The sequence below is a fragment of the Hypomesus transpacificus genome, unplaced genomic scaffold (assembly GCF_021917145.1).
Source record: "Hypomesus transpacificus isolate Combined female unplaced genomic scaffold, fHypTra1 scaffold_139, whole genome shotgun sequence".
Lineage (NCBI taxonomy): Eukaryota > Metazoa > Chordata > Actinopteri > Osmeriformes > Osmeridae > Hypomesus > Hypomesus transpacificus.
Window position 1 is genome coordinate 424442 of NW_025813713.1, and position 14764 is coordinate 439205.

General features: G+C 52.7%; 3 protein-coding genes across 8 annotated transcripts; 2 read left to right on the forward strand and 1 right to left on the reverse strand.

Annotated features, from left to right (window-relative positions):
* zyg11 (zyg-11 family member, cell cycle regulator) lies at nucleotides 1-6451 on the forward strand. 5 transcript variants are annotated; one of them, XM_047051140.1, is made up of 18 exons: nucleotides 4-450; nucleotides 633-798; nucleotides 1037-1248; nucleotides 1576-1893; nucleotides 2013-2126; nucleotides 2263-2379; nucleotides 2460-2600; nucleotides 2707-2925; nucleotides 3008-3072; nucleotides 3186-3285; nucleotides 3419-3469; nucleotides 3735-3896; nucleotides 3981-4028; nucleotides 4141-4338; nucleotides 4496-4548; nucleotides 5047-5144; nucleotides 5228-5389; nucleotides 5518-6451. In XM_047051140.1, the coding sequence occupies exons 1-18, from the start codon at nucleotides 427-429 to the stop codon at nucleotides 5532-5534; spliced, it is 2265 nt and encodes a 754-aa protein (XP_046907096.1). In that variant the 5' UTR covers nucleotides 4-426; the 3' UTR covers nucleotides 5535-6451. The 5 variants fall into 5 exon arrangements, with proteins under 5 accessions (XP_046907097.1, XP_046907094.1, XP_046907096.1 ...); XM_047051143.1 differs by having other exon boundaries at nucleotides 6-450; nucleotides 2749-2925; XM_047051141.1 differs by having other exon boundaries at nucleotides 1-450; nucleotides 3735-4028; nucleotides 4141-4236.
* Nucleotides 6452-6618: 167 nt separating this feature from the next.
* Nucleotides 6619-9911, reverse strand: echdc2 (enoyl CoA hydratase domain containing 2). Of its 2 annotated transcripts, XM_047051144.1 has the most exons (11): nucleotides 9391-9911; nucleotides 8882-8949; nucleotides 8474-8561; nucleotides 8237-8323; nucleotides 8067-8159; nucleotides 7757-7813; nucleotides 7611-7673; nucleotides 7257-7381; nucleotides 7119-7169; nucleotides 6962-7009; nucleotides 6619-6866 (listed from the first exon to the last, which is right to left on the reverse strand). In XM_047051144.1, exons 1-11 carry the CDS (start codon nucleotides 9617-9619, stop codon nucleotides 6789-6791), a joined length of 987 nt encoding a protein of 328 aa, XP_046907100.1. In that variant the 5' UTR covers nucleotides 9620-9911; the 3' UTR covers nucleotides 6619-6788. The 2 variants fall into 2 exon arrangements, with proteins under 2 accessions (XP_046907100.1, XP_046907101.1); XM_047051145.1 differs by lacking the exon at nucleotides 8067-8159 and having other exon boundaries at nucleotides 9391-9910.
* A 3217-nt stretch (nucleotides 9912-13128) lies between these two features.
* On the forward strand, nucleotides 13129-14632 carry LOC124488521 (leucine-rich repeat-containing protein 52). The gene has a single exon (XM_047051159.1). The coding sequence runs from the start codon at nucleotides 13870-13872 to the stop codon at nucleotides 14563-14565; it is 696 nt and encodes a 231-aa protein (XP_046907115.1). The 5' UTR covers nucleotides 13129-13869; the 3' UTR covers nucleotides 14566-14632.
* The last annotated feature ends 132 nt before the right edge of the window (nucleotides 14633-14764 follow it).

Consider the following 14764-nt stretch of genomic DNA (forward strand, 5'->3'; position numbering starts at 1 on the left):
TTGTTTATTATCGGCTACCCTTTACATTAACTCTATGCGGCTACCCTATCTGTCAAAAAATTGCTAGTTGGCAACAATATCATCTATGAAATCTTTTCTCGACCAGATTACTTACACATGTCATGAAGCGTCTGAGCTATTGATTTGGAAACATGGTTAGAAAATGAAATTCTACACGGATCAAAATTGTCTAGCGGCATCAAGAACAGACGATTTTCTAACATCAACAAGTTAGCGTGTACAGCAGAAATTGAGCTTGCTCGCTAACGCAGTAGATAGCCTCGCTATTTTCAGCAAGCATTACAGGGCTTTGCAAGCAAATGAATTAAAGGAAACAGAGGCAGGGTAACTTGTTTTGACCTAGCTTTATATAGCTAGAAATATTCACCGTTTTGTTTAAAACTCGGCCTTGAACCGTTGCTACAGATGGCCTGCAATTTTCTGACAACGGTAAGCCTATGTAACGTTAGATCTTAATCCAAGTAAACGTTACGTGGCCGTATGGTATTTTCCTATGATCTTAAAAGAGTTGCAACATTGACGTAGACAAGTGCTCATAATAAGTCAGTGCTTAATGATATGACAATCTATTTTTCTATGTGGCTGAAGTGTAGTGTTCCTGTGTGTTGCAGGATGAGGCGTCTCCCGCTTCTCTCACGGACCTGTGTCTGTCGTACATGACCTGCAACCTCGAGCGCTTCTGTGTGAAACAGGCAGACGGCTCGCTCTGTCTCCGGGAGTCCCTGGTCTTCCCGCAGGAGCTCGCGGACCAGCTGCTGGCTAAGATGGCCACGGAAGGTGAGCAAGGGGTTTCCGGTGGTATGTCCCAACTGGTTTTAAAACAAACAGTTTGCCGTACATACGCCGGCGGCGTGTTCACCTAACAACAGCAGCTGTAGTCTGCCTCTGTCACCAGATTCGTCACAAATTCACAAACATAATGACTGGCGATTTTACGTCCAGATATGTTTACTCTGCCAACGATTAACTAGTGAAGTGCTTGTGAGAGGTATTGAGTGTGTGTGTGTGTGTGCAGGGCTGCTGAATGACAGTACGGTGGGGGTATTTCGGAGCTGTGAGTACCTGCGTTTGAGGCGAGCGTGTATCCGCACGGCGAGGATCTCTGCGGAGGCGTTCCAGCGAGCGCTCTGCCCTCACAGGCTGCTGGAGCTTGACGCGGCCAGGGTCAACGCAGACCTCACCATCGATGACATACTGCAGGGCCTCGCCACCAATAAACACTGCCAGGTAGAGGGGCCGGAACCTGGGGATACAACTAAATACTCTCTCTCTCTGTCTCTCTCACTCTCTCTTTCTCTCAGTTTTTTTTTTGTGCCCCTTCTGTCTTTACATTTTCATTTAGTAATTTTATCCAGAGCGACTTACAGTAAGTACAGGGACATTCCCCCTGAGGCAAGTAGCGTGAAGTGCCTTGCCCAAGGACACAATGTCATTTGGCACCTGGCACGGCCGGGAATCGAACTGGCAACCTTCTGATTAATAGCCCGTTTCCCTAACCGCTCAGCCATCTGACTCCCCCTCTTTCTCTGCCTCCATGTCCCTGCCCTCCCCCAGGAGAGCCTGCAGCGTCTGGTCCTGACTGGTCTGACCATGTCCTCCCAGGAGGAGCCGGGGCACCATGGCTTCAGCTCCCTGCCCGCCCTGCGCTCGCTGTCCCTGGCCAGCGTGGACTTCTACGACGCGGGGCTGGTGGACGCCTGCTCCCTGGCCCGGCTGGAGAGCCTGGACCTGTCCAACACCTCCGTCACTAACCTGACGCCCCTGCTGAGGCTGAAGGGTCGGCTGCGCTCGCTCACCCTGCACCAGATGAAGAGACTGGAGATGAGCACCGCTCAGCTGCTGGCTGTCATAGGGCAGCTGGACGCCCTGCAGGTGTGTGTGTGTGTGTGTGGGAGGGAAGGGGGAAGGATGACTATAGCATTGTATGTCTGTATTTTATACTAGCAATCCTTTCACGGTTTTCCTGTATGTTTCTCTGTGTGTGTGCGCAGCACCTGGACATTAGTGATGATAAGCAGTTCACGTCTGACGTGGCCCGGCAGCTGCTGTGCCAGCCTGGCGTCCTGCCCAACCTGCTGTCCCTGGACGTGTCTGGCAGGAAGCAGGTGACCCGGCTGGGGTCAGGGGTCATGGCTGGGGTCGGGGGATTAGGGGTTAAGACAGATAACCAAAACACCTCTATACATACCAGTCATACACCACAGAGAGTAGTAACCTGTGTGTGTGTGTGTGTGTGTGCAGGTGACTGATGCGGCGGTGAAGGCGTTTGTGGAGGACAGACCAGGGATGACCTTTGTGGGGCTTCTGGCCACAGACGCAGGCTTCTCCCCCTTCCTGTCTGGAGAGGGCAGCCTGCAGGTGGTGCTACGCTCTGCAGCGCTGTGGACATGCCTGGCTGTGTATTACATACTGACGTCTGTGTGTCTGTGTGTGTGCAGGTGACCGGAGAGGCTAATGAATCTCAGATCTGTGAGGCGTTGCGGCGCTACAGTGAGAGGGAAGGCTTCGTGAGAGAGGCCCTCTTCCACCTGTTCAGCCTCACACACATCATGGAGAAACCACGGCCAGACATCCTCAAGGTGCACACACACACTCACTCACTCACTCACTCATACACACACACACACACACACACTCACACATGCTTGCTAACTGTAGCTAGCCCTTTTTTTCCTGATGCTACAGCAAACATTCCTTCTCTCCCCCTCCTCTCTCCTGTCCTCTCAGCTGGTGGTTCTGGGCATGACCAAGCACCCTGCCACCCTGAACGTCCAGCTGGCAGCCAGTGCCTGTGTGTTCAACCTGACCAAGCAGGACCTGGCAGCAGGTATGCCTGTCAAACTGCTGGGCACCGTCACACAGCTACTGCTGGCTGCCATGACGACCTTCCCCAACCACCAGCAGGTAGGGCCAGGGGTCAGGTGACAAGGGTCAGAGGTCAGGTGTAGGACCTGCGGTGACCAGAATGTGGACCTTCTCTTTCCAGCTGCAGAAGAACTGCCTGCTGTCTCTGTGCAGCGACAGAGTCCTACAGGAGGTGCCTTTCAACAGGCGAGTCTCACACACACAGAACAGAAATACAGACAGACATTAAAAACACACACACATTCCAGAGCAGCCAGCCAGAGTGAAGGGAGTCTGATGGTGTGTGTTTGTGTTTGCAGGTTCGAGGCAGCTAAGCTGGTAATGCAGTGGCTGTGTAACCATGAAGACCAGAACATGCAGAGGATGGCTGTAGCCATCATCTCCATCCTGGCAGCCAAGGTGTGTGTGTGTGTGTGTGTGTGTGCGTGTGTGTGTGTGTGTGTGTGTGGGTGTGTGTGTGTGTGTGTGTGAGAGCTGATTCTGAGTCACTATTAATGAATGTGTGTCAGTAATTATAAGTATGTGTGTGTAGTTGTCTACAGAGCAGACGGCCCACTTAGGAGCAGAGCTTTTCATAGTGAAGGTAAGGAACACCTTCACCCTGGAACACTCTCTCTCCTGTCTCTCTCTCCCTGTCTCTCTCCTAACACTCTCTCCTGTCTGTCTCTCCCTGTGTCTCTTTCTCCTACCACTCTCTCTCCCTGTGTCTCTCTCTCTTGGTGGTCTCTCCCTGTGTCTCTCTCTCCTGTCTGTCTCTCCTGTCTGTCTCTCCCTGTGTCTCTCTCCTAACACTCTCTCCTGGTGGTCTCTCTCCTGGCGGTCTCTCTCCTGGCGGTCTCTCTGAGCAGCAGCTGCTCCACATCGTGCGTCAGAAGGCATCCCAGGGCGTGGTGGATGCCACCCTCAAGTTCACACTGAGCGCGCTCTGGAACCTCACAGACGAATCACCAACCACCTGCCGCCATTTTATAGAAAACCAGGGTCTGGATCTGTTCATCAGCGTTCTAGAGGTACGGAGACACACACACACACACTTGACTCATCTTTCTTTTTTTAAACCTCTCCCTCCCTCCCTCTCTCTTCCCCCCCCACAGTCCTTCCCTACAGAGTCTTCCATCCAGCAGAAGGTTCTGGGGCTACTGGTGAGCTTGGCTCTGTTCCTCCTGCAGTTCTACACACCAGCCTCTGGGAACGGGCTCCTCTCACCCCTCCCTCTCGCCTCTCCTCCCTCTCCCCCCCCCCCCCCCCTTCTAGAACAACATAGCGGAGGTAGGAGAGCTGCACATGGAGCTGATGGTGCAGGGCTTCCTGGATCACCTGCGCTCCCTGCTGCACAGCCCGGAGGTGGAGGTGAGCTACTTTGCCGCAGGGATCCTGGCCCACCTCACCTCCCGAGGGGAGCAGGCCTGGGGCCTGGGCCTGGAACTGAGAGACACCATGCTGGAGCAATTGGTACGAGGGGGTGCTGTGTGTGTGTGCCTGGATCTTTCTTATGGACCTTAGTGACTGTGTCTGTGTGTATATCTTTTCTTATGGACCCTAGTGACTGTGTGTGTGTGTGTATATCTTTTCTTATGGACCCTAGTGACTGTGTGTGTGTCCTCCCCAGCACTCTGCCATCCTGAAGTGGCCGACTCCAGAATGTGAGATGGTGGCCTACAGGTGAGACCCTCACCTACACTTCCTGTCCAGTCTGAACACTTCCTGTCCTGTCTGAGCCCTTCCTGTCCTGTCTGAGCACTTCCTGTCCTGTCTGAGCACTTCCTGTCCTGTCTTCCTGTCCTGTCTGAACACTTCCTGTCCTGTCTGAGCACTTCCTGTCCTGTCTTCCTGTCCTGTCTGAACACTTCCTGTCCTGTCTGAGCCCTTCCTGTCCTGTCTGAGCACTTCCTGTCCTGTCTGAGCCCTTCCGGTCCTGTCTGAGCACTTCCTGTCCTGTCTTCCTGTCCTGTCTGAACACTTCCTGTCCTGTCAGAGCACTTCCTGTCCTGTCTTCCTGTCCTGTCTGAACACTTCCTGTCCTGTCTGAGCCCTTCCTGTCCTGTCTGAGCACTTCCTGTCCTGTCTTCCTGTCCTGTCTGAACACTTCCTGTCCTGTCTGAACACTTCCTGTCCTGTCTGAGCCCTTCCTGTCCTGTCTGAGCACTTCCTGTCCTGCAGGTCTTTCGGTCCGTTCTTCCCCCTGCTGGAGTGTTTCCACACTCCTGGAGTCCAGCTGTGGGCGGCCTGGGCCATGCTGCACGTCTGCAGCAAGAATGGTGAACACACACACACACACACACACACACAGACATACTCATATGGCTGGTGTGTAATGTGTTCTGTCGCCCCCTGTGTGCAGCGGCACGGTACTGCAGCATGCTGCTGGAGGAGGGGGGTCTGGAGGGGCTGCGGCGGGTGCACACACACCCCGACACACACCCTGACGTCAGGAGCCTGGTGGACAGCATCCTGCTCAACCTGCACACACACGCAGCACGCACCGGCCAGCACACACACACAGGTACACACACACACAGCTGAAACACACACACATTGTGGATAGACAGCATGATTGGTGTGTGTGTATATTTACTTATCTGCTTGTATTATTCTGTGTATAAACTTGTTTCTGTTCATCTTTCCCTACAGAGAGCCAAGCCCCCTAAACTCATCCAGACCTCGTTTAAAACTCATCCAAACATCCTCAAGACTTCATCCAAACATCCTCCAGACTTCATCCAAACATCCTCAAGACTTCATCCAAACATCGGCACACTCACCCCAGAGTTTGAAGCTGTGCGAGTGTCTTCATATGTATAATATGTATATATATATATATATATATGTGTGTGTGTGTGTGTGCTGTTAAATTAGGGCTCAGGGTGAGAGAGAGTGTTGAGGTCAGCTGTTCACCAGGCTGGAGAGACAGCTGGCCCTCACAGCAGCAGATAAGCTAGTGACCGTGCATGCTGGTGTTAGTGTGTGACGCATGCTGGTGTTTCTGTGAATGTTCCTCCGCTCCTGGGAACGCTTGTTCTCATATCAGAGTTCCTACCCGACGTGGTCAGCCGTGTCTACAGAGGACTGCAGTGGCAATAGACAGCCAACGATAGCTGTGTAGACCTGTGTTAGAGAGAGACAGACGTGTGTGTGTGTGTGTGTGTTGGGGATGAAAGCTTGTAACTTTCTACACTACCTTCAACAGCACAATGAGTGACTGTGTTGTACATGCTGTTGTGTTTCCACAACTGCGTGTGTGTGTGCGTATATATATTTATCTCGATAGCATGGTAAATAAGAAACTTTTGCTGTGACGTTGTTAAGTGTCGCACGAAAACTGTTCTTTTAGTCCAAACAAACACAGTCTAAAGGAATCGGTGCACTTGATTCGAGTCACCTACAGTTCAGCCCATGGATGGATCAGCCCCATACGAGCCAGCTGCAACACTGATCAAATGCTCCTCAACTGAGAGCTGTCACCACCATGACCCCTTCCTGTTGACTGACTCTGGGCGGAAAAGGAAGCCATGATGCTGCTGGGGTCAGGGGTCAGGGGTGATGTAATAAAGAACAGACTTATTGATGGTGTTTCGTGTTGTCCTCATGGGTAACCTAGCATCCATGACTTGCTCCATGACTAGCATGTCCTGCAGCAGTGACCTTACATTTAAACATTCAAATATACAGAATATAACAATTTACAGAATATAACACACATTAAATATATACCAACCTTCTTTGCAAGTGATATTTATGTGAAAAACATTTTATTAGTGATACTCTTATTTGACAATGTTTATTTAAACTTTTCAAAATGTCCTTAGTTGGACTGGGTGGACAGAGTGTGTATTTAGTGTGTACTTTTCTATTTGAGTTATAGTGTGTGTGTGTTACTCTCCAGTGGTTATAGTGTGTGTATACTACTCTCCAGTGTAGTGAGGGGGTCTCTTCTCCATGAACGCTGCCATGCCCTCCTGTCTATCTCTAGTCGGTATGACCTGGGGGAGGGGGGGGGGGGGGGAGCTGCAGTTAGAGCTAGCTGGTTTTTATTAACAGCCAATCACACGAGTGAGTTAGATGTTAGGTGTGTTACCTGGGCGTAGCACATCCTCTCTATAGCCATGCCCGAGGTGGAGTCCACCTGTGAGACACACACATATCAAACACACCCCGCAGGAGCATGGAGAACAGGAGGGCACATAAGGATGTGCCAGAGACAGTGTGTGTGTGTGTGGGGGGGGGCGTCGTACCTCTATGCCTCTGTTCATGGCCTCCTTGGCCATCCTCACAGCGATGGGAGCCTGGAGAGAGGAGGGGGGTGAGAGAGTCTGTCTGGGATCAGATGTGAGTGAGTGTGTGTGAGTGTGTGTGTGTGTGAGTGTGTGTACCTGGGGTAGGATCTCCCGGGCCAGGCTGACGGCCTCCCTGTATGCTGCGTCTCCAGCAGGGTTCTGGGGCACGGCCCGGTTCACCAGACCCAGCTCCTCAGCTCTCTGGCCCCCTACCCTCATACCTGGGGAAGGGGAGGGGAGGGGGGGGAGGGGGGGGGGGAGGGGAGGGGAGGGGAGAGGAGGGGAGGGGGGGGGGGGGGGGGAGGGGAGGGGAGGGGAGGGGAGGGGAGGGGAGGGGAGGGGAGGGGAGGGGAGGGGAGGGGAGGGGAGGGGGAGGGGAGGGGGGTAACTGGTTATCATGAGGTCCGGTACATCAAGGTCTGGGTACGAGCATCCAGGTATCTTCATCACCTGTGAAGATCATCTCCTTGGCAACAGCAACACCCACAGCTCTCGGCAGGCGCTGACTGCCCCCTGTAGGAGAAGAGGGGAAACTACATCTGAGGCACACACACACAGTATAACACAGATTGCGTGTGTGTGACCTCGGCTCTTACCAGCTCCTGGGAGCAGCCCTCGTGTCGTCTCAATCAGACCCATCTGTGCAGAGTAGGCTGAAACACACACACACACCAGAGGACAGATGAAGGTTGGAGCTGCAGTGTCATTTGACAGACTGCTCACCAGAACCAATCACTGGGTTTATTGGTTTTATTTAACCAATCAAGTTCAGATTCACGTCTGCCTCTATCTAGACATGAATCTGCCTCCAGCTCTGCTCTGCTGTCGTCTAGGTAACACCATGAGCTGTGACATCACACAGCTGTCTCTGTGATGCCCGGGGGTCAGAGGTGAGGGGTCGCTCACCGGCGGTGCGGAGGTCACAGGCCAGGGCCAGCTCCAGACCCCCGCCCAAGGCCACCCCATCCAGCGCTGCTACGGTCGGCATGGGCAACAAGGCTGGCAGGGAGATACACACACACACACCATCACACACACCATCACACACCCACACACACACACACACTCCTCCTCACCTATCTCCATCATCAGTGTGCGCAGGCTGTGAACAAACAGGTCAGACTGGGTGTAGTTCATCTGAGCTCTCTCCTTAAGATCTGCCCCTGCAACACACACACACACACAGAACCATCATGCAGCCGCACACACCTGCAGATAGTCCAACATATATACTTCTACAATTTGTAATGCTCTAACCCCCCCCCCCCCCCCCCCCCCCCCCACTGAGGCTTTGTGTGATGCCGTGAACACACCTGCACAGAACACGCCTGGAAGCAGACTTCTGAAGAGCAGCACACGGACAGCCGCATCACGGGACACGCACGCCACTATCTCCCTCATCTGGAGCACACACACCTCAGCACTCTGTGTGTGTGTGTGTGTGTGTGTGTGTGTGTCTGTGTGTGTGTGTCTGTGTGTGTGTGTGTGTGTGTGTGTCTGTGTGTGTGTGTGTGTGTGTGTGTGTGTGTGTGTGTGTGTGTGTGTGTGTGTGTGTGTGTGTGTGTGTGTGTGTGTGTGTGTGTGTCTGTGTGTGTGTGTGTGTGTGTGTGTGTGTGTGTGTCTGTGTGTGTGTGTGTGTGTGTGTGTGTGTGTGTGTGTGTCTGTGTGTGTGTGTGTGTGTGTGGGGGTGGGTATGGGGGGGTGGGTGTGTGTGTGCTCACCTGAGACACAAACACGTTCCCTAGAGCGTTCCTGGCTTTCTGCCGACACATCAACACTTCAGCTATACCTGCACCAGAGGAGAGGAGTGAGGGAGGAGAGGGGGAGGAGAGGAGAGCATGGAGAGAGATGAGAGGACGAGAGGAGAGGGGAGCATAGAGAGAGAGATGAGAAGAGGAGAGGGAGGGAGAGACTGACAGGAAGAGTAATCTGTATGGCTGCTGAGAAAAGTAGGGCTTTAGAGGAAGTGTGGGTTGTGTGTGTGTGTTTCTAACGCTTGTCTGATTAGCTACCTTTATGGAGATCTTAACTCAAATCATGCTTAAAGCTGCCATTTACACATCAATCTGACACACAAACACCAGAGATGGCAAAAGCACACACATCTTTCACTCAAGTGGAAGTAAAGATACTCATGTTTATAAAAACCAGACAAATCTACGTCAGTAGATTCCCATCTCTGACAAACACACCGGATGATAATAGAGCGTGCAGTTATGAACCGTCTTACCGGAGTCTTCCCCGTCCAACTGCAGTAAATCCACCTCCACATCCGGCGTCTGTCTGTGTAACTGACGGGAGAGCGTGACTGCTGGTCCCGGCAAAGGACCTTTGCTCCCGAACAGCGATGTAACGCCAGGCTGGTGTATCACACCTGGGATACTGAGACGGTGCATGATCATGTTACCTGAGGCAGGTATCAGCGACAGGTGAGCCGCCAGGCTGCGTAGCGTCAACATGCTGCTCCGTGTCGGTGTTGCTGAACGAGGAAGTTCTCGCGACTCGAGCCTGAGTAATAAAAACTACCGGAAATGTGCTCCCGGTTGTGAAAACTCGAACTTTCCAAAGTACAAAATCAAACAAAAAGGCAAACTCACTTTCATAAAATTTACCATTTGTCGTTCACCAAATCCCCTTTCCCGTGAGATCGTTTCTTACTCGGGAACTGAGGACAGGAGGGGTGAGGACTCGAGGACGAAGGACCCTAGCGGTAATCACCGGGAAATGTGTACAACAGCACGCACGCAAAATGTATGCAGGGGCGCGCCCACTAGTGCTGCCTGGTGTCATCAAGGAGGTTATAACTCTCTCTCTCTTTTCTCCCCCTCTGTCCAGCCAGACAGACAGTGACGTGTAGTTTCCGTGTGCGTGCAGCCTAGTCTGACCGTGCATTATTCAACATGTCAACAGAATCAGCACCACACACACAGGGTCCTGGAACCCAACATCAGGGAACACTTGGTGTGTGCAAGTGTGTGTGTGTGTGGTCATTGGTAGGTTGTTGGTGGATGGGACAAATTAATAGTTTACAGAGGGTAGAGGATTCCCACTAAATCCCCCCACCGTCCTTTTCCCCCTGTCTGGGCCGCGGCTAGGCCTGCTGCGGCCCTCAGGCCTGCCAGACCAGGGGCCGAAGTAGGGAGGCAGGCCCAGGCAGGGAGCACCAGCTGGACATGAGTCACGGAGGACTTGCCTGACCTCACACTCAGCTCTGCACTGACCTTTCTCCACTCAGACCATGAGATGGTGACACACAGAAAGACACACACACACACATGCTGGCTCACACACACATGCTGGCTCATGAACAAATGCTTGTTTGCTCACACACACACACACACAGTCAGCAGAACAGAGTTGGTCTAGGCTCATCTGCTTCATGTTTGTTTACAAACCTCAGAGGAAACAGCCACAGTGGTGTCACCCAGTGTGTGTTTGTGGAGGGAGAGATGGAGGGAGAAAGACAAAGAGAGAGAGAGGGGAGTGAGGGGAGAGAGAGAGGGAGAGAGAGAGAGAGCAAGAGAGAGAGACCGAGAGAGTGAGAGGGAGGGAGGGAAGGAGAGAGGGAGGGAGGGAAAGAGAGAGAGAGGGATAGAGAGAGAGAGAGAGAGAGAGAGAGAGAGAGAGAGAGAGAGAGAGAGAGAGAGAGAGGGAGGGAGGGAAGGAGGGAGTAGAGGCCTCAGGCTCCAGTGACAGCTGACACCGACACACACCCCTGTTAAATAATACACATTGTCATTGTGCACCACGCACACACACACATACATGCTCACACACACACACACATTCCAGGAAGCAGTCAAGAGGAAAGTTACACTAATGATTCCAATTGCTTCACTTTACTGGCACACAATACAGGGCAACCAGAAACACTCAACTCAGAATGAACGATACACTGGTGTGAGACAGGCAGACAGACAAACAGGCAGGCAGGCAGGCAGGCTGACAGACAGACAGGCTGACCGACAGACAGACAGGCAGGCTGACAGACAGACAGGCTGACAGACAGGCTGACAGACAGACAAACAGACGCAGAAAAGCAGACCAAGTTGCAGACAGGCAAGCAGACAGACAGGCAGCCCTCTCTGTGAGCCTCCTCTGCAGGCTGTAGCTTGTCTGCTGGTGTGTGGTCTGCTGGTGTGTGGTGTGTGGTGGGTGGACTAGTCAACACCAGGAATGGCTGCCTTCTACAGGAATTATGCAACATTAGTGTGAGTCACACGACCTCTGGAGAGAGGAGCCTCTAGCCTACTAGCCTGCTGTTGAGGAGAGCCTGGGCTAGCCTGCTAGCCTGCTGTTGAGGGAAAGCCAGGGCTAGTCTGCTAGCCTGCTGTTGAGGAGAGCCAGGGCTAGCCTGCTGTTGAGGAGAGCCTGGGCTAGCCTGCTAGCCTGCTGTTGAGGGGAGCCAGGGCTAGCCTGCTAGCCTGCTGTTGAGGAGAGCCTGGGCTAGCCTGCTGTTGAGGGGAGCCAGGGCTAGCCTGCTAGCCTGCTGTTGAGGAGAGCCTGGGCTAGCCTGCTAGCCTGCTGTTGAGGGGAGCCAGGGCTAGCCTGCTGTTGAGGAGAGCCTGGGCTAGCCTGCTAGCCTGCTGTTGAGGGGAGCCAGGGCTAGCCAGCTAGCCTGCTGTTGAGGAGAGCCAGGGCTAGCCTGCTAGCCTGCTGTTGAGGAGAGCCTGGGGCTAGCCTGCTGTTGAGGAGAGCCTGGCCTAGCCTGCTAGCCTGCTGTTGAGGAGAGCCTGGGCTAGCCTGCTAGCCTGCTGTTTAGGAGAGCTTGACTTAGCCTGCTAGCATGCTGTTGAGGAGAGCCAGGGCTAGCCTGCTAGCCTGCTGTTGAGGAGAGCCAGGGCTAGCCTGCTAGCATGCTGTTGAGGAGAGCCAGGGCTAGCCTGCTAGCCTGCTGTTGAGGAGAGCCTGGGCTAGCCTGCTGTTGTGTGAAACCACCCCTCCATGTTGTACTTTGTAATCTTTAACTCGCGCACACACTCATACGCACATACACACACTCATACGCACATACACACACTCATACGCACATACACACACACATACGCACCTTATGGTTACCGAGGTGCGGAGAGAGAGAGAAATAGAGGCCTAAATGTCAGGACAAGAGACACAACCTCACCAGGAAACGCTTCCATGAGTTACATCAGGTCTAAGACAGCCTGAGCCTCCGGTAGCTTCTGAACAAGATTCAGAGCGGAGACTGAAGACTAAAGCATTTGATTAGAGGATCTAGGAGACCTATCCTGCAGGAATTAGGTCAACTCTAATGTTAGACACCCAGGAAATATCACTACAATTTTATACCTTTAAAATCAAACCATGAAACAATGTAGAAACAAAATTCTAATTCTAATTCCTTTAACATGCTAAATGCTTTATTGGCATGAATGGTCAGGTTCTATCTATGGATCTATCTATGTATCTATCAATCTATCTATCTATGTATAAACGTTATGAAAGTTTAAAGTTAATAAGCTAATTATACATTAATATTACAGAACATTATGTTCTGTAACTGCACACTCACACGGACATCATACGGTTGCTTTGCATTATTTTTAATTGTATTGATGTGTATGGAACAGGAATAAAAAGGTAGCCAGACTGGTAGGGTAACTATAATATAGTTGACATACAATTCTAAAGTTGTTTCTGGAGGAGCGCGCATCAGGAGACAGACCGCAGCGTCTCAGATGCGCGTGGTCACCAGACTCCGTCCTGCACCTGAAGTTAACCTGCGTCTGGGCGGACACAGACACCACCTGGTTACGTCACTACAGGGCTCCCAGCTCCTGTGACGGTTCTGGACAGAGCACGCGCGCGCGCACGCGCACACACACGCACACAGGCAGCAACAGCAGCATCATTGCTACAGAGAAAGAGAAACGAGAGCGAGAGAGAGAAAGGGGAGAGAGTGTGAGAGAGAGAGAGAGAGAGAGAGTGAGAGAGACAGAGAGAGAGAGAAAGGGGGGAGAGAGAGACAGAGGAAGAAAGAGAGAGGGGGAAAAGAGAGCGAGAGGGGGAGAGAGAGTTAAAGCGACCAAGCGCTCGAGCTCACATCCACATAGTTGTCTTGAGAGGCGAGATGCACGCAAGCCGTTTAGTCAAATTCTCTAACGGAACCGCCGTTTGAACGAGGCACGGGCCACACATCTAGAATCGTCGTTAACGGAACGGAAACTAGTGTTTGGGCTAGAACGTTTATTCTCGAGGGGTTACATCCTGGAATTTGCGCATGTCTATTGTTTGTAAACTAAATTAACCACACATTCTGTCTGCCTGACGACTAACTCACTGAAATGAAATACCGACGCGACGATTTGGTGCAGCAAGTGATCCGCTGTGGTCTGTTCAACCGGAAAAATATAAATCTGGTAAGCATAAACGATTCTCACTCGCCACGCGATTAGAAACGTCTCTCGGTCACCTTCGAAATTAACGAATGTCTTTTGGCGACGTGCGTGGCGCGAGTGAGCGCGTGCGAGTGAGTGACCGATAGTCCTTTTTGAGAACGAGAGAGGGAGCGAGGGAGAGAGAAAGACTGGATATAAACAGCACCCAGAGATCCAGGCAGTGCGAGCCAGCTCAGCCGAGTATCCGCTCAGCTACACTCCCACTCCCGCGTACCCATGCAGGATGTCCGGGCTGGGGCGGAGAGTCCTGGTCCTGCTCGGCCCGAGTTCATGACGCTCTGGGTGGCCTCGTCATGTGTCTCTTGCCCGGCCCCAGCGCACAGTCCCTCCGTCTGCTGTTTCTCTTGGTGTTTGTGATGGGGGTGGCTCCGTCCCCGGCCCTGACAGCCGGCTGCCCTGACAGATGCGTGTGTGACGACCAGCTCGTGGTTCAGTGCGCCGGGCAGGATCTCACGCGCTTCCCCACCGACCTTCCTCTGGCCACGCGGCAGCTAATCATCTCCAACAACCGCATCGGAGACCTTCCCGCGCTGCAGCTTAACTACCTGTCTGACTTGGTGTACCTGGACTGCAGCAACAACTCTCTCACCGAGATCTCCGAGTCCACATTCGGGAATCTTCGGAAACTGGCTTACCTGGACCTTTCCTATAACAAACTCGCTCTAATCGAGGACCGGACGTTCGGGCCCTTGACGTCCCTGGTGATGCTGCGGCTGACGGATAACCCGAGCCTGGCCGAGATCCACCCGGACGCGTTCGCGGAGAACACGGCCCTGCAGGTTCTGGATGTGTCCCGGAACAACCTGACCGGACTGAACATCAGCACGCTGATCGCACTGCCCGCGCTCCGCTCCCTGGGGCTGAGCGGGAACCCGTGGCGTTGTGACTGTGACACGGAGGACCTCTGCTTGTGGGTGCAGATCGAGGGCTTCAAGTTCCAAGGTGAGGAACTCTGGTCTCTCTCTCTCTGTCAGCACGGCACTTTTTAGTTATTAAGGTTTGAACTCCTTAAAATGTTGTCGAAAAACTATAATCATGCATTGATTTAGCAGACGTTTTTATCCAAATTGACGTATAGAAGGAGGGGGAGCGGGGGGGGGGGGGGGGGTGAATCTGCGACCTGTTAATCTGCAGTCAAATGTTCTACAACAAAGGTAGCTACTCAGCCAAATACGTTTACAAATTAGG